The sequence below is a fragment of the Hyla sarda genome, chromosome 6 (assembly GCF_029499605.1).
Source record: "Hyla sarda isolate aHylSar1 chromosome 6, aHylSar1.hap1, whole genome shotgun sequence".
Taxonomy (NCBI): Eukaryota; Metazoa; Chordata; class Amphibia; order Anura; family Hylidae; genus Hyla; species Hyla sarda.
The window spans coordinates 80,294,905-80,318,892 of NC_079194.1; the positions used below are offsets into that span (position 1 = coordinate 80,294,905).

The following is a 23,988-nucleotide window of genomic DNA, read 5'->3' on the forward strand; positions in this document are numbered from 1 at the left end:
CATTATATAACATGAGGAGGCATTAAATGCTAAACAGCAGAGCCCAATGCACATAATAGTAAATTCACCCGGCAGCAAACTAGAGACAACAGTAGGCATAGGTTCCGAGAGTTTTAGACAAGTCCTCACAACCGGTGAAGAGGAGAGAAGTCCACACACTTTACACTGTTTGCATAGGTCACTACCGAAACTATTGTGCAAAAGACCGGCAATTCGTATGCATTGTCAGTAATGTACACAACTTTATACAAACCACAACCGTGTTAGTAAATGCTACATCTCTAAATGTTTTTTCAAATGGTAGCATATGGATGATGAATACCAATGTTACTTACAACAAGAAAGGAAGGGCTCAACCAATGTATTGCAACAATATAGTAGGGGTGCTACTTACAGCAAGAAAAGCACAATATCTATTCAAGAAAAAGCGAGCATCAAACAGTGCACACCAAAAATGAATTTGAATACAAAAAAACTTTATATATAGAAATCACAAAGAGAGACACATACATCTAAAACCATTTAAAAAGGCTCATTAATGGGCCTGATGACATCACAGGGGAAGGGGACATGACCCCCCAATCCCAACCCTGCCCTAATTCCAATATACAGATAAAGCTAGTACTCCAAAGTGGTGTGGAAAGGATGACAAAATATCATAATATAAATGAGTGGAATAAATATAGTGCAAATATCATAAATAAATAGTACAGAAATAAGCAAACCACAGACGAAGGAGCAGTATTAGGATAGCAGAAGGGCAGGGAGACCGGAGACCCACGCGTTCCGTCACTCCTAAGTGACTTCTGACGCGTGGGTGAACGCGTGCGGCTCCGGTCTCCCTGCCCTTCTGCTATCCTAATACTGCTCCTTCGTCTGTGGTTTGCTTATTTCTGTACTATTTATTTATGATATTTCCACTATATTTATTCCACTCATTTATATTATGATATTTTGTCATCCTTTACACACCACTTTGGAGTACTAGCTTTATCTGTATATTGGAATTAGGGCAGGGTTGGGGTTGGGGGGTCATGTCCCTTCCCCTGTGATGTTATCAGGCCCATTAATGAGCCTTTTTAAATGGTTTTAGATGTATGTGTCTCCCTTTGTGGTTTCTATGAATAAAGTTTTTTTGTATTCAGATTCATTTTGGGTGTGCACTGTTTTCAGCTCGCTTTTTCTTGAATAGATATTGCCAATGTTACTTGTCACAGGTGACTCACAGCCTCCATTTAACATATACTTTGGGAGCATTTCCAAATGAATACACAAAAAATTAAGAAAAATCCACTTTAAAACTTTTCATAAATTTCCTCCAATATGTATGAGAGCAATTTTACATACCAATGTAGAAACCTTGACATGCCATCTACTCTAAGGCTTTTATAGTCAATTTCTAATCCACATTAGAGAAGTAATTCCATGGTCTTAGTAAGCTTCACTCTATGATTTTGATAGCCTTTAAATTTAAAGTCACAAATTGCAGTTTCTGCCTATGTGGTGGCATTTTAACTCTGTGGGTATGTCCAGCATTGTCCATTATAAAGCTGGTATAAAGCTAATAATTATAGAGCATGGGGACAATAATTATATCTTAACAAGATATGAGCAAAGGCATTTTACATATAATAGACAGGAAGCATCAGTCCTGTTATTACCTCTTCTATTTTACTACTGTATGTCTGTGCTGACAGAGTAATGGAAAAACCATCATTATTTAGGATTTGTTTAAAGGGATACTCTGGTGCAAAACATTTTTTTTAATTAACTGGTGCCAGAAATTTAAACAGATTTGTAAATTACTTCTATTTAAAAATCTTAACCCTTCCAGTACTTATCAGTTTCTGCATGCTCCACAGGAAGTTATTTTCTTTTTAATTTTTTTTCCAGTCTAACCACAGTGCTCTCTGCTGACACCTTTACTTATAGATCACCATGGTAAAAAAAAAAAAATGTTTCCCATATATATATATATATATATATATATATATATATATATATATAAACCTTGTACTTTATTATTTGTTTCACACTCAAGACAGACTGATTAAAATTCTAGTGCCAATCTCTCCATATAGTAACACAGTAGGTGCCAACCTTGCTACCTGAATTAATTATATAAATGTTGCATGCATCTGCAGTATGCACTGCGAATGGAGACAGCACTATGTTTAAAAACAGTTCTCAGCCCCCCTCAACATGTTTCGCTGCAAGACGCAGCTTTGTCAAGAGGATAACGGGCACTCTGCTGACACCTCTGATCATATCAGGAACTGCAAATCTCCATAGCAAACCTCTCCTTCTCAGGACAGTTTCTGACAAGGACAGAGGTGTAAGCAGAGAGCACTGTGGTCAGACTGAAAAGAACTCCAGAAAGAAATACAACGTCCTGTGGAGCATTACAAATCTGTTTAACTTTCTGGCACCAGTTGATTTAAAAAAAATGCATTTTTTTTCACCAGAGTACCCCTTTAAAGAATGCATCATTTGAGGATACTGCTTGATGCGTGTCAGCTAAACTTTTGGGGTTGAGTCTGAAAAAAGTAATGCTTCTCTCCTATTGCCTGTTATAAATTCCTATATAAGTAATTTCAGCCCAAGGATAAGTTCTGCTTTGTATTATTGCTTTCAAATGCTGGTCTCAATAGAATTGTAAGTACACAAATAAAAAGGAAACTGTAAAACCCGTCTTTACACCTTAAACAAAATACATTTTACTAAACATTAAATACTTTAGGGTTATGTAGGACTTTGATATGTTTAACTTAATCTGTCTTCTTCTTAATTCCATTGCATACACATGTAGTTCGGAACCCTAAAGATCGTCTTTTCCACATTACCATCAAACTCTTTTCTTCATGTTTACTTAAAAAAATATGACCTTTTATTTTCTTTAAAGTAGATAATATACACCCTAGCGGCTTGTCGAAAGTTTTAATCGGGGAGTGTTCAGTGAGAGAGCCGGGAGAAGTTTGCGATCGGCACGTTCTCCCCCAGGGTCCATGTCACGTGATTGAGACAAATTCACTATGTAAGTCTATGACAGTGTCTCAATCACGTGACACAGGCAGTGGTGGTGGTGGTGCTGGGGGTTCAGCTTTGCGGGGGAGCAGGATCAGGAGCACACAGCAGCATGCACATTTCTCCTAGCTCATACACTCAGACCCCCATGGATCAATTCTTGACTTAATGTTCACTTTAAGCTCTCATGATCCATGTCTGGTCATTGCTCTACAGATTTGTGCACTGTTTTAGCCCCCTTCATTCTTGATTCTAAATAATTGGTGCCATTAATTTCGGCTCCTGATATGCTAATGAGCACTATGTCAATGGGATGATCACTACTGCTAAGCTTCCAACAAAGAGGGTGTTCAGGTTCACACTCTATTAAAGGGGTACTCCGGTAGATAACTTTTTTTTTTTTAATGAACTGGTGCCAGAAAGTTAAACAGATTTGTAAATTTCTTCTATTTAAAAATCCTTTCAGTACTGTATGCTACAGAGGAAATTATTTTCTTTTGGAATTTCTTTTTTGTCTTGTCCACAGTGCTCTCTGCTGACACCTCTGTCCATGTCAGGAACTGTCCAGAGCAGCATATGTTTGCTATGGGGATTTTCCTGCTCTGGACAGTTCCTGATACAGGCATCAGGTGTCAGCAGAGAGCACTGTGGACAAGACAAAAAAGAAATGTAAAAAAAAAAAAGAATTTCCTCTGTGCCATACAGCTGCTAATAAGTACTGGAAGGGTAAAGATAGAAATAATTTACAAATCTGTTTAACTTTCTGGCATCAGTCCATTTAAAAAAATTGTTTTGCACTAGAGTACCCCTTTAAGGTCTGAGGAGTAATGGACACTTTTTTATTGTTGAAAAACTGCAATGATGTCCATAGACTGTCAAGGGGGAAGTAACCACTGCTCTGTTCTCAATGGGCCTGAATGCTCTCCCCTTTAAGAACTGAGCGATGAAGACCAACCCTGTGAAAGATAACCAATCATTACAAAAACAAATCCCTTCTCAAAAAAATAAAAATAAAAAAACACCCCCAAAACAGTGATAAATGTATAATCAATGATAGGGTACATGTTCTTTTTAGTCTGGGGAAATTCTTATAAAACAGTTTCCAATTTTTTATAAAACTGATTCAACACAATATAGTAACATTCTATCAGAACACTCAAAAGCCGCCATTTACATAACGGTCACTGGGTGTTCATCAGATTTTCCAACCAGATATTTTTATTTTTTCTGGACAGCTTATGCAAAAATCATAGACAAATACATTTTTAAAGCACAATGAATCTTACAGAATATATATAATATATGCCTACTACAGTAATCCCTCACTTTACAATGGCCTCAACATACAATAGTTTCAACATACGATGGCATTTTCTGGACCATTATAACTTGAAACCAGATTCAACATGAAATGTTACGGACAGTCCAGATCTGTGAAACATGTCAAGGGCTGAAAGAATTGACCAATCATAATGGACATTTCACTGGTAAAACACCTGTATTACTGAAGCGTATGCACTGAATTCCTGTCTGATATCACTTCCCTACAGTACAGGGAGGTATTACTTCAGGTGAGGGCAGCTCCATTTAACTTTTTTAGGACATATGGGGAAATTTATCAATGTTGGTGTAGGTAGAAGTTTTTTGTAGATTGTTTTGGTTGGCCTAAATTTAGTGCAATGGCACCAAATTTACCATACTTGTGCAAGGCACATGATACATTTTGTGAAAAGTTCTAAATCTCCACACAGTTCTATTTGTACACCTGAGCTGCACCTCACAGGAAAAGTGGACACAGGGATTTTGTTCTATTGCTTTGAGACTCGGAATCCATTGAGGTTTTTTGTCCACAAGCAAAAATGCCAGAAAAACTGTCACTCCTTTTTCCTTCATTTTGTCAGTTTTTTCTGGTGCTTTTGCTGGTGTGTGGAAACACATGGGTCGGATGTAGAGCGCCCGGCCCATGGAGTGTAAGGAGGTAAGGAGTGATGTAAAGCATATACATATACAGGGGGCAGAGTATCACTACTTACCTCCGCCGGCTGTATATTATATAGGGTGCATAGTATCCTGTATATGCAGCTGTCTATATATGACTGTGGGATACAGTATGCCCACTTCAACAATTTTAGGCTCCCTGTTTAGGAACAGCCCAGGGGAGATCACCAAAAATGTACTAACCTTTTTTTTTTTTTTTTCTCATTTCATATATGTGAATGCGTAGGACTACATCAGATTCGGTGGATTGCGACAATGACCAGCGTTTTTTAAATGCCAATAAAAGGGTTAATGAGGGCTGTGGGGGAGTTTTCATCAAATAAAATTTTTTTTCAATGTGTCATGTTTTTTATTATTGAATTTTCAGGCTTAGTAGTGGAAGCTGTCTTGTAGACAGAATCCTTTACTAAGCTGGGGCTTAGCGTTAGCCCCAAAATCAGTTAGCGCTAACTCTCAATTATTACCCCGGTACCAACAGGCCCGGAGCCCGGTACCAACAGGCCCGGAGCATCAAAAATGGCGCTCCTGGGCCTAGGCAGTAACAGGCTGGCATTATTTAGGCTGGGGAGGGTCAGTAACAATGGTCCTCACCCACCCTGGTAACGTCAGGCTGTTGCTGCTTGGTTAGTATCTGGCTGATACTGAAAATAGGGGGAACCACACATGTTTTTTATTTTAAAAAAAGGCATAGGGTTCTCCATTTTTTCAGTATCAGCCAGATACCAACCAAGCCGCACCCACCTGACGTTACCAGGGTGGGCGAGGACCATTGTTACTGGCCCTCCCCAGCCTATATAACGCCAGCCTGTTACCGCCTAGGCCCAGGAGCGCCATTTTTGATGCTCCAGGCCTGTTGGTACCGGCACTTCCCTGCACCCCTGTGGCGGTGGGTACCAGGGTAATGATTGAGGGTTTAGCTAGCTGATTTTGGGGCTAACACTAAGTCCCGGTTAAGTAATTGGATTCTGTTTACAAGACGGCTTCCACTACTAAGCCTGAAAATTCAATTATAAAAAACACAACACATTGAAAAAATTTTTATTGAAAAAAAAAACACTCCACCCACAGCTCTCGTTAACCATTTTATTGAAACTAAAAAAACTCTGGTCATCGTCACAGTCCACCGAATCTGACGTAGTCCTCCGCATTCACGTATCTGAAATGAGAAGAAAAGAAAAACAAGAAATATAAGTTAGTACATTTTTTGTGCTCTCCCCAGGGGAGACCGCACATAATGCAGCGTGTTTTCCTAAACAGGGAGCCTTCAATTGTTGCTAAACTACAACTCCCATCATGGGGGGCTTTAGTTAAGCAACAGCTGGAGTCTCCCTGTTTGGGAACACACTGCCAGAAAGGCTCTGTTCCCATTATGGCAAACGCATAATGAGAACAGTGTCAGGCCTGGATTGTGTAGCTCCACCCCCTAATTACATCTTCACTAGGGGGCAGAGCAGTAAAGGTCGCAGGGTGTCTCAGGAGTGAGACCCCCTTTCAATCTGTCCCTCTGCCCTTGGACTACTACTCCCATCATGGGACAGAGTCTGTCCCATGATGGGAGTGGTTGTAATACCGCAGTGTTAAGGGATGGCACTTGCACCTCCCCTGGCTGCAGGACTCTTTGTGGACAGTTAGGACTACTACTCCCATCATGGACAGACTCCATCCATGATAGGAATTATAGTCCTGGGGCTGAGGGGCAGATTGCAGCAGGTCATTCTGCTGAGACCCACAATGAGATCCGCATTTATTAAGTTATCAAGCGGGCGGCACATGCGGCTCCACTGCACTCCCCGCCAGCTTCGGGCGGGGAATACTGTATACGCTGTCATAGCTATTCACCAATCAGAGCTCCCGTCTCCTGGCGGTAGGGATTATGAATTATGACAGCGTATGCAGGAGCCGGCAGGGAGCGCAGTGCAGCCGCATGTGCTGCCAGCTTGTTAACTTAATAAATGTGGACATATATGCATGCAGGGACACTTACTTTTTAAACAAAAAAATCCTCCATTCAGTCGCCATCTTCAGTCACCAGCTTCTTTCAGTATCTGCTCACAGGCAGCAGTGTACTCCCGCCCCTCCCCCTTCTCCTCACATAGGAGACTGTGAAGTAAACACAGACAGTGAGGGAGCCCATCACAGCAGGTTTAGATCTGCAGACCTGTCAGTCATGAACTGGGTCCACGACATAGGTGATGACGAGTGGACACAGCCAGGCTGGTATTTATTATAGGAGGCAGTTTTTTGACTGGCTTTTTCAGTATGAAATACTGAAAAATGTTTAATGAAAGCAACTGCAAAACCTATTGGTATAAATATATATATTTTTATATTCGACAGTGCTCATTTAAATAGATTTTGAAATTACATTAAAAATCTTAATACTTCCTGTACTTATCAGCTGCTGTATATTCCATAGGAAGTTGTTTAGTTATTTTCTGTCTGACCACAGTTCTCTCTGCTACTACCTCTGTCTGTGTCAGGAACTGTCCAGAGTAGAAGCATATCACCATAGCAAACCTCTCTCAGCGGTGTCAGCAGAGAGCACTGTGGTCAGACAAAAAAGAACCATACAACTTCCTCTGTAGTATACAGAAGATGATAAGTACTGGAAGGATTAAGGTTTTTTAATAGATGCAATTTACAAATCTGTTTAACTTTCTGGCACCAGTTGATTTAAAAAAAAAAAATAATAATAATTATTTTTCCCACCAAAGTACCCCTTTAACAGCTTTAGCTGTCATCTGTGAAATGATGAGTATTTCAATAACAATAACCTTTACCAGATCCTACAGCTTCATAGAAGTGATGGACACATAACATGTTTTACAGTGCTTTTACTATGGACAACCTAGGAATTTACAGTCAGTAGACAAACATGGGATATATATATATATATATATATATATATATATATATATATCTCACAACATAGTGTCTCAAAAATATGTGGTTGTGAAAAGTTGGTGATCTCAAACCATAGAGATAAGGATATGTTAAATTCAGAGTTAGGTTAAGACCGAATATCTACTCTGCCTAGTTTGGGCCTTTGTCCTACTTTATGCTGGTTTCTGTAAATAGTTTCCTGTGTGCTCTTATTGGATATAGTCCCTTGCACAAACTAAGGCAGAGCAACTGCAGTAGCATCCCCCTTCTACCAATCTACTACAACATTTATAGTATTGCTCTAGATTAAGTCTAGTTTAAAGGGGTACTCCAGTGGAAAAGTTAAACAGATTTGTAAATTACTTCTGTTCATTTTTTTTAATCTTTACAGTACTTAAAAGCTGCTGTATACTACAGAGGAAGTACAGTGCTCTCTGCTGACAACTCTGTCCATGTCAGGAACTGTCCAGAACAGGAGCAAATCCCCGTAGCAAACCTATCCTGCTCTGGACAGTTCCTGACATGGACAAAGGTGTCAGCAGAGAGCACTGTGGTCAGACAGAAAAGAAATTCAAAAAGAAAAGAGCTTCCTGATAAGTACCGGAAGGATTATGATTTTTAAATAGAAGTAATTTACAAATCTGTACAAGTTTCTGTCACCAGTTGATTTAAAAAAAATATTTTCCACCAAAGTACCCCTTTAACCTGTTGGGGACGGAGGGCGTACCTGTATACCCTTTGCCCACTCCCTTTCTATAACAGTGTGGCCCCGTGTCATAGCGGGTCGGGCCCGGCCTCTAACAACCGCTGGGACCCGTGGCTAATAGCGCGCGGCACTGATTGCGGTGCCGCGCGCTATTAACCCTCTAAAGTGAAACTAAACTAATGCCGGTTAGCTCAGGGGGCTGTTCGGGATTTGCCATGGCATCCCGGACAGCTGTAGGACATGACTAAGGGTATAGCTTGACCGGAAATGCGTTGGTTTATTCTGTGCTATCCATGTGATCATGAATAAAGCTCATGTTTGCATCCTGCACTTTATACTTCTCTTTTCAACAGCAGGAGGGTCCCCTACCTTTCTCCTCGCTGTCCGATCGCCGAATGACTGCTCAGTGCCTGAGATCCAGGCATGAGCAGTCAAGCCGCAGAATCATTGATCAATGGTTTCCTATGAGAAACCATTGATCAATGTAAAAGATCAGTGTAAGCAGTGTAATAGCCCCATATGGGAGCTATAACATTGCAAATAAAAAGTGGGGAAAAAAATTGAATAAAGATCATTTAATCCCTTCTCTAATAAAAGTTTGAATCACTCTCCTTTTCCCATAAAAAAAAGTGTAAATAAAAATGAAAAAAAAAAAAAACATATGTGATATCGCTGCTTGTGGAAATGTCCAACTTATTAAAATATGTCGTTAATTAAACCGCACGGTCAATGACGTACGTGCAAAAATAAATTCCAAAGTCCAAAATAGTGTATTTTTGGTTACTTTTTATATCATGAAAAAATGTATAAAAAGCTATCAAAAAATCAATACAAAAATAGTTCCGCTAAAAACTTCAGATCACGGTGCAAAATTTGCCCTCATACTGCCCCAAACGCGGAAAAATAAAAAGTTATAGGGGTCAGAAGATGACAATTTTAAACATTTTAATTTTCCAGCATGTAGTTATGATTTTTTCCAGAAGTATGACAAAATCAAACCTATATAAGTAGGGTATCATATTAATTGTATGGACCTACAGAATAAAGAGAAGGTGTCATTTTTACACAAAAATGCTTCTTTTCTTCAATTTTGTCGCACAATGATTTTTTTTCCGTTTTGCCATATATTTTTGGGGTAAAATGACTGATGTCATTACAAAGTAGAATTAGTGGCGCAAAAAGTAAGCCATCATATGGATTTTTAGCTGCAAAATTGAAAGGGTTATGATTTTTTAAAAGGTAAGGAGGAAAAAGCGAAAGTGAAAAAACTGAAAAACTCTCAGTCCCCAAGGTGTTAAAGATTGTAAAGGTTTCTAGATATTTACTAAAATTTATAGGTTGATGGAATGGACTTGGATGGGAAGAAAATGTCACAATCTCATAATATCATAAATGAAAGTTTTACATGAATACTAATGTATTTGGATACTGCTAACATTTTACTTATATATTAAAGCTAAGGATATGTTTACTCCAATACCACATCAACCTCCATGGAGGATCGTAAGCGCTGCCAATGAGGTAGTCCAAAAGAATATAGAAGCTGGATTTATTAAAACATACTACATGTTACGAAACCGGACCGGTTTCTTCTTCAGGTATGATACAAATCACATGGTGCTGAAAATAAATACCCACAGGTAATGCCATGGAAATGACATAAATATCATAGAATGTATAAACAGAACATTTTCATAAAACCAATAATAAATAAAAAATAATAATAAAATCAAACAGTGGTGCATTCTATCACTTCATTAAGCCCTCTCGGAACCAAAGCGTTAAACATAAAGCTCCAGTATGACTCTCTATTTATGAGAGCTTTAAATCTGTTATTTATATCGGAAAGTATAGCTTCAATTACTGCTAATCGCAACACACTGACATCACCACCATGCTTTAAACAAACATGGCATGAGACACTGTGTTTCATAAAGAAACTCAGTATATTGGACCGGTGTTTATTCAGTGTTGAGCACGAATATTTTTATCGCCAATATGGGCACTTCGCGATTTTACGAATATTTAGAATATAGTTCTATATATTTGTAATGACGAATATTCAGTATTTTTTTACATGCAAATTTTTATGGAAATTTCCCATGCAAATTTTTGCATGGAAAAAAAAGTGAACAAACATAACGAATATGCAAGTTTCGCGAACATAGGACGCTTAATCGTCAATATATTCACGAAATATCGCAAATTCGAATATGGCCCCTGCCGCTCATCACTATATTGGATGGACTATTCAAACTATCTGCCAGAGGATGAATAAAAACCAGTCCAATATACTGAGTTCCTTTATGAAACACAGTGTCTCACGCCATGTTTGTTTAAAGCATGGTGGTGATGTCAGTGTGTTGCGATTAGCAGTAAGTGAAGCTATACCTTCCGATGTAAAAAACAGATTTCAAGCTCTCATAAATAGAGAGTCATACTGGATCTTTATGTTTAACACTTTGGTTTCGAGAGGGCTTAAAGAAGTGATAGAATGCACCACTGTTTGATTTTATCATAATTTTTTTTTATTTCTTATTGGTTTTATGAAAATGTTTTGTGTATACCCTCTGTGACATTTATGTCATTTCTTGTCATGGGACATTACCTATGGGTATTTATTTCAAGCAGCATGTGATTTGTCATACCTGAAGAAGAAACCGGTCCGGTTTTGTAATGCATAGCATGTTTTAATAAATCCAGCTTTTATATTCTTTTAGACTACCTCATTGGCAGTGCCTTACGATCCTCCGTGGAGGTTGATGTGGTATTGGAGTCTATTGTTCATACCTGGAGCGTGAGGAGGAGTGTGCTGCAGCCTTAAATTATTATGTGCATTAACGTTTTGTGCCGGTATTTTGCACAACTGACATAGGTGAGTTGGTCCTTGGCCTACTTGCTTTTAATATTTTGGTTGATGGTGTCACACCATGGAGCGCTCTTGTTCTTTTCATTTCAAGGGTATGTTTACAACATTTGATACCATATCTTATAATCTGTCACTTTGAGTACAATGTAAAATTTCCTAATTTCTGATTGAATGGAAGTTTTTTTTCCAGATATTAAAAATATGTTTACAGCATGAGTTCTGCAAGGCCTATAGTTGAACAGATTGCAAATTTTTAAAACAATTAATGTAATAGAATAAAATAACAAATTAATGTAAGAAGGTCTTACCTCCTCCATTCTTTCCACACAGATACGGGAATCTCCACACATTTCCTAAACCAATTGCATAACCCACACAGGACATAAGGAAATCAAATCTTCCTTTCCATGTATCTCTTTCCACATCTTCTGTTCTCTTCTTCTGTACCTTGACAACCAAGGTCTTGGGCTTATCATTTGTGATTGGGGCCTCACTGACCTCAGTAGAAATTTGTCCATCTGCAACTTTAGTTCCATTTGTTGCCATGTCTCGTGGCTTGGAATGGCAGTGCCTGGTACCCAGACGAGAAATTTCAGCACCAGTCCACGTGGACAGCAGTTTCGCGGCTCCCTTTTACTTCACTAGGGTTACAAAGATGATTTAAAAAATCCTCTGTTTGTGATTGCAGATCCACGCCAGATTATAAGATTAGAAGTTGAGCTGAAAAACAACAAAGATGTTTAAATAAAGACATCATAACAATGGTTGATTTATTATTTTGTGTAGTTTTAAGAAAAGAACACTACTTCATTAAAAGCGACTGTATTTATTTTGCCAACAACATATCAGGGAAGAAGAAGCTGCACATTATTTATGATTAAGAATTTTCCTTTTTTTTTAAATACGTTAAAACATTTTCTACAATTTAACAATAAGAAACATGCATAGTACACCAATAACAATACAATAGAGGAAATCTACCATACATTTATAATAAAATTACACATAAGAACATAATAAACAACACTAAACATTGATGATTCCTGAGAAAGTAAATATATGTTCAAAAGAAAAAAGAATTGCAAGCTTACTGGTAGAAAAATCACTAACATGAAGGTGTAAACACATGGATCACTGGTATGATAAGCATGGTAACTACTACATCCAAGGGTGAGTATACTTAAAGAGTAGCTCCCACCATCTTGTTTTTTTCTTTCCCTACCTAATGGTCATCTATCTCTAACCCCCTCCCTGCCTCTAAAAAACTTTTTCCAACCTTCTAAAGTGTTTTTTATGGCTCTAACGCTGCTCACTCTGGCTGAGCAGGAAGCCAACTTCCCCAGCAGGCGCAATGTCGCTGAAGCCTGCTGGGCACCAGCTTCCGCCCTTACCTCATCTATGCAGTGCTCCCGTCGGGAGCATGCATAGATGAGTGGCCAATAGCACAGCAGGATGCTCCAGAGTCTCCACCACCCTGTTTATCACTGCATGTGCTATCCAGGGAGGAGGAGTGTAGGACCATCGTCGGACCTGCCGTGCAAGATTTCATCTGCCAAGACCCGCGCCCAAAAAAGACAAGAAAATGGTCTGTATTTTATTATAAAGAAAAAAGACTAAATATATAGAGAAAAAAAACAGCGTGGCTCATTTGACCTCAGTATACCCCAGTGTATTTTAGCAGCAGCTGGAGGCATACAGTTTTAAAAAACACTGAGGTTTAATCATCAGTGTGCCTTCAGCTGTTAGTAAACTACAACTACCAGCATGCTCATAAAGCCAATAGCTTTCTGGGCATGCTGGCAGTTGTAGGTTAGCAACAGATGGAGGCACAATGATGATTAGACCTCAGAATCAGTAAACACGCTGACACCATAACTGTACAAGCCAGGGGGTGGGGGTGGCCAGTGCGCGAGCCCAGGGAGCCAATGTGTGCTCATTTTGCCTGTCTTATTGACAGGCAGGGAGCGAGCGCTGGCAGACTGAATTCGGACTGGTGCCCGGCGGGGATCAGTCCGTATTCAGCTGTGACGTCAGCTGCTCTGTAGCCAGCCACTAAGAGGGAGATCCCTAGTGGCTGGATTTTCAAGGGGAAAATTGGGGATGTTAGAGACCAAAAAATTAAAAATTAAAGTATATTAGGAATCTGTTGTATTACATTAGTACTACAACATATAAAAAAATAAAGATGATAACAGTGCCGATTTAAATGGGCTCCAGTACATAGAAAAAGGTGGCAGCACTCACCGGTACAGTAGAAAATCTTCTTAAATTAAAGTGCAAAACTCACATGATGTGTGTTACGCCGAGCGCTCCGGGTCCCCGCTCCTCCCCGGAGCGCTCGCTTCTCTCTCGCTACCGCAGCGCTCCGGGCAGCTTCACTGACCCGGTGCGCTGCGATACCGTCTCCAGCCGGGATGCGATTCGCGATGCGGGTAGCGCCCGCTCGCGATGCGCATCCCGGCTCCCGTACCTGACTCGCTCTCCGTCTGTCCTGTCCCGGCGCGCGCGGCCCCGCTCCCTAGGGCGCGCGCGCGCCGGGTCTCTGCGATTTAAAGGGCCACTGCGCCGCTGATTGGCGCAGTGGTTCCAATTAGTGTGTTCACCTGTGCACTCCCTATTTATACCTCACTTCCCCTTCACTCCCTCGCCGGATCTTGTTGCCATTGTGCCAGTGAAAGCGTTTCCTTGTGTGTTCCTAGCCTGTGTTCCAGACCTCCTGCCGTTGCCCCCGACTACGATCCTTGCTGCCTGCCCCGACCTTCTGCTACGTCCGACCTTGCTTCTGTCTACTCCCTTGTACCGCGCCTATCTTCAGCAGTCAGAGAGGTTGAGCCGTTGCTAGTGGATACGACCTGGTCACTACCGCCGCAGCAAGACCATCCCGCTTTGCGGCGGGCTCTGGTGAAAACCAGTAGTGACTTAGAACCGATCCACTAGCACGGTCCACGCCAATCCCTCTCTGGCACAGAGGATCCACTACCTGCCAGCCGGCATCGTGACAGTAGATCCGGCCATGGATCCCGCTGAAGTTCCTCTGCCAGTTGTCGCCGACCTCACCACGGTGGTCGCCCAGCAGTCACAACAGATAGCGCAACAAGGCCAACAGCTGTCTCAACTGACCGTGATGCTACAGCAGCTACTACCACAGCTTCAGCAATCATCTCCTCCGCCAGCTCCTGCACCTCCTCAGCAGCGAGTGGCCGCTTCTGGTCTACGACTATCCTTGCCGGATAAATTTGATGGGGACTCTAAATTCTGCCGTGGCTTTCTTTCCCAATGTTCCCTGCACTTGGAGATGATGTCGGACCAGTTTCCTACTGAAAGGTCTAAGGTGGCTTTCGTAGTCAGCCTTCTGTCTGGAAAAGCTCTGTCATGGGCCACACCGCTCTGGGACCGCAATGACCCCGTCACTGCCTCTATACACTCCTTCTTCTCGGAAATTCGAAGTGTCTTTGAGGAACCTGCCCGAGCCTCTTCTGCTGAGACTGCCCTGTTGAACCTGGTCCAGGGTAATTCTTCCGTTGGCGAGTACGCCGTACAATTCCGTACTCTTGCTTCAGAATTATCCTGGAATAATGAGGCCCTCTGCGCGACCTTTAAAAAAGGCCTATCCAGCAACATTAAAGATGTTCTGGCCGCACGAGAAATCCCTGCTAACTCATCCATCTTGCCACTCGCATTGACATGCGTTTTTCCGAAAGGCGTCAGGAGCTCCGCCAGGATATGGACTTTGTTCGCACAAGGCGTTTTTTCTCCCCGGCTCCTCTCTCCTCTGGTCCCCTGCAATCCGTTCCTGTGCCTCCCGCCGTGGAGGCTATGCAGGTCGACCGGTCTCGCCTGACACCTCAAGAGAGGACATGACGCCGCATGGAGAATCTCTGCCTGTACTGTGCCAGTACCGAACACTTCCTGAAGGATTGTCCTATCCGTCCTCCCCGCCTGGAAAGACGTACGCTGACTCCGCACAAAGGTGAGACAGTCCTTGATGTCTACTCTGCTTCTCCACGTCTTACTGTGCCTGTGCGGATATCTGCCTCTGCCTTCTCCTTCTCTACTATGGCCTTCTTGGATTCCAGATCTGCAGGAAATTTTATTTTGGCCTCTCTCGTCAACAGGTTCAACATCCCAGTGACCAGTCTCGCCAGACCCCTCTACATCAATTGTGTAAACAATGAAAGATTGGACTGTACCATACGTTTCCGCACGGAGCCCCTTCTAATGTGCATCGGACCTCATCACGAGAAGATTGAATTTTTGGTCCTCCCCAATTGCACTTCCGAAATCCTCCTTGGACTACCCTGGCTTCAACTCCATTCCCCAACCCTGGATTGGTCCACTGGGGAGATCAAGAGTTGGGGGCCCTCTTGTTTCAAGGACTGCCTAAAACCGGTTCCCAGTACCCCTTGCCGTGACTCTGTGGTTCCCCCTGTAACCGGTCTCCCTAAGGCCTATATGGACTTTGCGGATGTTTTTTGCAAAAAACAAGCTGAGACTCTACCTCCTCACAGGCCTTATGATTGTCCTATTGACCTCCTCCCGGGCACTACTCCACCCCGGGGCAGAATCTATCCTCTGTCCGCCCCAGAGACTCTTGCTATGTCGGAGTACATCCAGGAAAATTTAAAAAAAGGCTTTATCCGTAAATCCTCCTCTCCTGCCGGAGCCGGATTTTTCTTTGTGTCCAAAAAAGATGGCTCTCTACGTCCTTGCATTGACTACCGCGGTCTTAATAAAATCACGGTAAAGAACCACTACCCCCTACCCCTCATCTCTGAACTCTTTGATCGCCTCCAAGGTGCCCACATCTTTACCAAACTGGACTTAAGAGGTGCTTATAATCTCATCCGCATCAGAGAGGGGGATGAATGGAAAACGGCATTTAACACTAGAGATGGACACTTTGAGTATCTGGTCATGCCCTTTGGCCTGTGCAACGCCCCTGCCGTCTTCCAAGACTTTGTTAATGAAATTTTTCGTGATCTCTTATACTCCTGTGTTGTTGTATATCTGGACGATATCCTGATTTTTTCTGCCAATCTAGAAGAACACCGCCAGCATGTCCGTATGGTTCTTCAGAGACTTCGTGACAATCAACTTTATGCCAAGATAGAGAAATGTCTGTTTGAATGCCAATCTCTTCCTTTCCTAGGATACTTGGTCTCTGGCCAGGGACTACAAATGGATCCAGACAAACTCTCTGCCGTCTTAGATTGGCCACGCCCCTCCGGACTCCGTGCTATCCAACGTTTTTTGGGGTTCGCCAATTATTACAGGCAATTTATTCCACATTTTCCTACCGTTGTGGCCCCTATCGTGGCTTTAACCAAAAAAAATGCCAATCCCAAGTCTTGGCCTCCTCAAGCGGAAGACGCCTTTAAACGGCTCAAGTCTGCCTTTTCTTCGGCTCCCGTGCTCTCCAGACCTGACCCATCTAAACCCTTCCTATTGGAGGTTGATGCCTCCTCTGTAGGAGCTGGAGCGGTCCTTCTACAAAAAAATTCTTCCGGGCATGCTGTTACTTGTGGTTTTTTTTCTAGGACCTTCTCTCCGGCGGAGAGGAACTACTCCATCGGGGATCGAGAGCTTCTAGCCATTAAATTAGCACTTGAGGAATGGAGGCATCTGCTGGAGGGATCAAGATTTCCAGTTATTATTTACACCGATCACAAGAACCTCTCCTATCTCCAGTCTGCCCAACGGCTGAATCCTCGCCAGGCCAGGTGGTCTCTGTTCTTTGCCCGATTTAATTTTGAAATTCACTTTCGGCCTGCCGATAAGAACATTAGGGCCGATGCTCTCTCTCGTTCCTCGGATGCCTCGGAAGTTGAACTCTCTCCGCAACACATCATTCCTCCTGACTGCCTGATTTCCACTTCTCCAGCCTCCATCAGGCAAACTCCTCCAGGAAAGACCTTCGTCTCTCCACGCCAACGCCTCGGAATCCTCAAATGGGGTCACTCCTCCCATCTCGCAGGTCATGCAGGCATCAAGAAATCTGTGCAACTCATCTCTCGCTTCTATTGGTGGCCGACTCTGGAGACGGATGTCGTGGACTTTGTGCGAGCCTGCACTGTCTGTGCCCGGGATAAGACTCCTCGCCAGAAGCCCGCTGGTTTTCTTCATCCTCTGCCTGTCCCCGAACAGCCTTGGTCTCTGATTGGTATGGATTTTATTACAGACCTACCCCCATCCCGTGGCAACACTGTTGTTTGGGTGGTCGTTGATCGATTCTCCAAGATGGCACATTTCATCCCTCTTCCTGGTCTTCCTTCAGCGCCTCAGTTGGCTAAACAATTTTTTGTACACATTTTTCGTCTTCACGGGTTGCCCACACAGATAGTCTCGGATAGAGGCGTCCAATTCGTGTCAAAATTCTGGAGGGCTCTCTGTAAACAACTCAAGATTAAATTAAACTTTTCTTCTGCATATCATCCTCAATCCAATGGACAAGTAGAAAGAATTAACCAGGTCTTGGGTGATTATTTACGACATTTTGTTTCCTCCCGCCAGGATGATTGGGCAGATCTTCTACCATGGGCCGAATTCTCGTATAACTTTAGAGTCTCTGAATCTTCCTCCAAATCCCCATTTTTCGTGGTGTACGGCCGTCACCCTCTTCCCCCCCTCCCTACTCCCTTGCCCTCTGGTTTGCCCGCTGTAGATGAAGTGACTCGTGATCTTTCCACCATATGGAAAGAGACCCAAGATTCTCTTTTACAGGCTTCATCTCGCATGAAAAAGTTTGCCGATAAGAAAAGAAGAGCTCCCCCCATTTTTGCTCCCGGAGACAAGGTATGGCTCTCCGCTAAATATGTCCGCTTTCGTGTCCCCAGTTACAAACTGGGTCCACGCTATCTTGGTCCTTTCAAAGTCTTGTGCCAAATTAATCCTGTCTCTTACAAACTTCTTCTTCCTCCTTCTCTCCGTATTCCTAATGCCTTTCATGTCTCTCTTCTTAAACCACTCATCATCAACCGTTTCTCTCCCAAGTTAGTTTCTCCCACTCCTGTCTCCGGTTCTTCTGACGTCTTCTCAGTGAAAGAGATACTGGCCTACAAGACGGTCAGAGGAAAAAGGTTCTTTTTGGTGGATTGGGAGGGCTGTGGACCTGAAGAGAGATCCTGGGAACCTGAGGACAACATCCTAGACAAAAGTCTGCTCCTCAGGTTCTCAGGCTCTAAGAAGAGGGGGAGACCCAAGGGGGGGGGTACTGTTACGCCGAGCGCTCCGGGTCCCCGCTCCTCCCCGGAGCGCTCGCTTCTCTCTCGCTACCGCAGCGCTCCGGGCAGCTCCACTGACCCGGTGCGCTGCGATACCGTCTCCAGCTGGGATGCGATTCGCGATGCGGGTAGCGCCCGCTCGCGATGCGCATCCCGGCTCCCGTACCTGACTCGCTCTCCGTCTGTCCTGTCCCGGCGCGCGCGGCCCCGCTCCCTAGGGCGCGCGCGCGCCGGGTCTCTGCGATTTAAAGGGCCACTGCGCCGCTGATTGGCGCAGTGGTTCCAATTAGTGTGTTCACCTGTGCACTCCCTATTTATACCTCACTTCCCCTTCACTCCCTCGCCGGATCTTGTTGCCATTGTGCCAGTGAAAGCGTTTCCTTGTGTGTTCCTAGCCTGTGTTCCAGACCTCCTGCCGTTGCCCCCGACTACGATCCTTGCTGCCTGCCCCGACCTTCTGCTACGTCCGACCTTGCTTCTGTCTACTCCCTTGTACCGCGCCTATCTTCAGCAGTCAGAGAGGTTGAGCCGTTGCTAGTGGATACGACCTGGTCACTACCGCCGCAGCAAGACCATCCCGCTTTGCGGCGGGCTCTGGTGAAAACCAGTAGTGACTTAGAACCGATCCACTAGCACGGTCCACGCCAATCCCTCTCTGGCACAGAGGATCCACTACCTGCCAGCCGGCATCGTGACAATGTGCGACCAGGCCAGGACACCAAACAGAATTAGCAGCATATGTGATCTATGTCGCATATCATGTGAGTTTTGCACTTTAATAAAAGAAGATTTTCTACTGTACCGGTGAGTGCAGCCACCTTTTTCTATTAACTGGATTGTACTATGGACTTTCTATGCTACAGTGGTACAACACCCATGATATTACAGTAATTGCACCAGCACTTTGGCAGTGCATTTATGTTTGCATTCAGCACTTTCAAATAGGAATAAATTGAGTGGGTACTGCTATAAAATGGCTTTGTGTCGACCACTGTTACTTTCTTTGATACATTTAGATCGAAACATTTTGTTAGATCGAAAACTTTATATATGCCGTTAATGATGAAAATGAAAGACCTTTTTTAATGTGAATTCGGGTAGAAGAGCTGTCATGGTGCACATCTACAATCTTGTATAATGATCTGATTGCTTCTCAGCATAATATCAAAAACTAACAGGTTGTTAGTATACATTTTGATCAAAAAGTACAAGCCCACTCGCCACGTCAAGGCCACCTATCCAGAGTGGGTCCCTAACGTCCCTAGCATAAAATGGCGCAGCACCGGGCGGCGACCACCACCGCCGCAACGCCAATGCCCACATGGGGGGAAACGGCCCACTGGCAGAGCAGCCAAAATGCCACTCAAACCAGTCTATGAGCCGCACCCCCCCCCCGCAGACACGGCGCCACGGCAGCAACGGACACCGCACAGCACCACACCAGTGTGAACAGAGATGTAAAAGCTCACTTACCATACTCTCCCAGTCAGACTGGGAGGCAGCTAGGAAAGAAATGGCCCATGTGCAGCTAACTACTGCTTATATAGGGTTGGGCTGAGGGGGTGGGGAAGAGTGCAGCACATGTTAAAACAAAGAAAAAGGAGGGGATAGAATTCTAGTGTGAATTCGGGTAGAAGAGCTGTCATGGTGCACATCTACAATCTTGTATAATGATCTGATTGCTTCTCAGCATAATATCAAAAACTAACAGGTTTGTTTAAATGTGCTTGTTTAAATTTTTTGAATATTTAAAAAAGAAAATGGCTACGGAAAATCCCATCACTAGGGATCCCCCATACCTATTGGGACACTAACCAGTCCTGCAGCTGCATCAGGATTGTCCATGAGTCATGGACAAGAGATGACTGAGGGACAAGGCTGCATGAGCAGACACATCAATCACCTCCCACCACCAAAAGGAGGGACATGTTCCCTTCCCCTGAGAGGATTTCTAACACTTTGAGCTAATGAAAAGAGGTATTTTTATAATAAATATATATAGGTCATAGAGGCATAAAAATTAGATGTAGATGGTCAGGATAAGGTACTAAGTAACATATAATGTTTTTTTTGTGGGATCCGACAGGTACACTTTAACCTCTTAAGGGCATAGCGTTTTTCCGTTTTTACACTTTTGTTTTTTCTTCTTTGCCTTTTAAAAATCATAACCCTTTAAATTTTCCACCTAAAAATCCATATTATGACTTATTTTTTTGCACCACCAATTCTACTTTGCAGTAAAATTAGTCATTTTTCCCAAAACTCAACGGCAAAATGGAAAAAAAATCATTGTGCGACAATATTGAAGAAAAAATGCAATTTTATAATTTTTTGGGGCTTCCATTTCTACGCAGTGCATTTTTTGGTAAAAATGACACTTTTTCTTTATTCTGTAGGTCCATACGGTTAAAATGATACCCTACTTATATAGGTTTGGTTTTGTTGTACCTCTGGAAAAAGTCATAACTACATGCAGGAAAAAGTATACATTTAAAATGTCCCCTATAACTTTTTTATTTTTCCACATATGGGGATGTATGAGAGCTCATTTTTTGCACCTTGATCTGAAGTTTTGATTGGCACCATTTTTGTTTTGAATGGACTTTTTGATCGCTTTTTATTCATTTTTTATGGTAAAAAAAAGTGACCAAAAATATGCTATTTTTTTACGTGTACGCCATTGACCACGCAGGATAATTAATTATATATTTTTTCTATAGTTTGGACATTTACGCACACGGAGATACCACATATGTTTATATTTATTTTTATTTACATCGTTTTTTTATGGGAAAGAGGGGGTGATTCTGACTTTTATTAGGGAAGGGGTTAAATCACAGGGGCTATAATATTGCACACACTGATTTTCTACACTGATCACTGCCAGGCAATAGCCTGACATTGATCAGTGTCATCACCGCTCGACTGCTCTTGCCTGGATCTCAAGCCAGGAGCAGTCATTCGGCAATCGGACAGCGAGGAGGCAGGTAGGGATCTTCTTGCTGCCCTGCAAGCTTTTTGGGATGCTGCAATTTCACCGCAGCAGTCCCGAACAGCACCACTGAGCTAACCGGCAATGTTTACTTTCACGCGTCATTTCGCGTCGGTCCTGGAGGCAATCAACGGCCAGGACCCGCGGTTAATTCCGGGGCATCACTGATCACAGTGATGCCCGGTATTAACCCTTCAGACATGGTGATCAAAGTTGATTGCCGCGTCTGAAGGGTTAATAGCGGGCATCAACACGATCGGTGCCGCCAGGACCGACGCAAAATGACGCGGAGTATGCAAACGTCCTGTAGTGGTAAGGGGTTAAGGGAAGAAGTACCTGAGTCATGAATGGGACCAAGAGTATTTAAAAGTCTGTGGGGGAATTTTTTCACTTGTTTTTGGTCTAATTTGTGTGTTTTTTTTTTTTTTTGCTTTTTCATATTTTTTGCACAATTTTTTTCACGTTACAAAATAAGTGATTTCTGAAGACTTGTCTATGTATGCCACTTCACATACAGTGATCACTAAGTTATCATTTGCGACCTTTTTTAAATACAAAAAATTACAACGCAATGGTTGAAAAAAAAACTGCAAACATAGATGACCTTCATTGCTGCTCTAGAAACCTGCTTTACAAAGTGAGAAATGTTGTTGTGAAATCATTTTGTTAATTTTTGTGGACTTGCTCATTCTTTATAACACAATAAATTATGCGCTTGTCTGCTAAAAAGCTTGCAACAAAGGTGACTTTAAATATGACATACAAAAACAATTCAGTGATAAATCTCCCCCCTGTGTGTTTCTCCTCCCAAATTTGACATGATCTAGGGAATTTCTCTTTTTTGCTATTTTAATGCCTATACGGTATCATACACAACCCCCTTAGGCCTTGTACAAAGCATAATACAGTTTTGCCTGGAGTGGTCCCATACGTTCTTCATACAGTTAATGAGCAATAGTGCATTTAGGAAGTATTTTTTGAAAATACAGAGACTTGTTTTGGCATGAATTTATACTGTTTTATCTGAATGTCATTTCATCATGTGTTTATGCAAGACAGTGTGTCCCAACCAGGGTGCATCCAGCTGTTGCAAAACTACAACTTTCAGTATGCCTGGTCAGCCTGGTATGCTTGGTCAGCCTTTGGTATAGATGCCCACGACAAGGAAATAATTCTACCACTGTACAAATCACTAGTCAGACCACACATAGAATATTGTGTACAGTACTGGGCACCAGTGTACTAGAAAGATATAGTGGAGCTGGAGAGGGTTCAATGACGGGCAACCAGGGTAATACAGGGAATGGGAGGACTACAGTACCCAGAAAGATTATCAGAATTAGGGTTATTTAGTTTACAAAAAAAAAAAGACAGCTTAGGAGGGATCTAAGAACTATGTTTACATATATCAGGGGGCAGTACAGGGATCTCACTCATGACCTTTTTATGCTAAGAACTATACTATAAGAAGGGGACACCCTCTACATCTAGAGAAAAGATAGTTTCTACATCAACAGAGGTGGGGGTTCTTTACTGTAAGAGCAGTGAGGCTATGGAACTCTCTTCCGGTGGAAGTGATCATGATGAACTCAATAAAAGAGTTCAAAAGGGGCCTGGATGTGTTTCTGAAAAGTAATAACATTACAAAATAGGGACACAGGTTAAACTTGATGGACTCTGGTCTTTTTTCAACCTTAAGAACTATGGGGGAGATTTATCAAAACCTGTGCAAAGTAACAATTGGCCAGTTGCCCATAGCAACCAAGCAGATTGATTCTTCCATTTGTCAGATGCCTTTTCAAAAGTGAAAGAAGCAATCTGATTGGTTGCTATGGGCAACTGGTCAACTTTTCCTCTATACAGGTTTTGATCAATCTCCCCTATATGCTGGAAGAATACCATATGGACTCTTGGCTTTTTTTTTTTTTTTTTTTTTACTGCTGTGATCACGTTATCTGGAGTAAATAGGTTCATTTAAAAACATTTATCAAAACCTGTCCAGAGGAAACATGGTTGAGCTGCCCATAGCAACCAATCAGATATTTCAGAAACCTTTAAAAAAAATGAAAGAAGCGATCTGATTGGTTGCTATGGGCAACTCAGCCACTTTTCCTCTGGACAGATTTTACTAAATCTACCCCTGTGTAACTATGTAACCCTGGTTGGAAAACCCTTCTGCAGGGGTTCATCGCATGACTTGAATTACCATAAGCAAAATCTAGAATTCCATTAATTCCACAAAATAATGACATTTAAATATGTAACGTATCATTGACGTCTAATTTTACATCAATAA

The 23,988-nt window shown here is 42.4% G+C and overlaps 1 protein-coding gene across 1 annotated transcript in view; it reads right to left on the reverse strand.

The window, feature by feature from the left end:
• SLC6A1 (solute carrier family 6 member 1) overlaps positions 1-23,988 on the reverse strand; it is a 252,076-nt gene that overhangs the window by 127,150 nt on the left and 100,938 nt on the right. The window contains exon 2 of the mRNA XM_056524286.1: positions 11,789-12,200. Coding sequence (XP_056380261.1) covers positions 11,789-12,026 — 238 coding nt within the window. The 5' untranslated portion in view covers positions 12,027-12,200. The remainder of the gene's footprint in view (positions 1-11,788; positions 12,201-23,988) is intronic.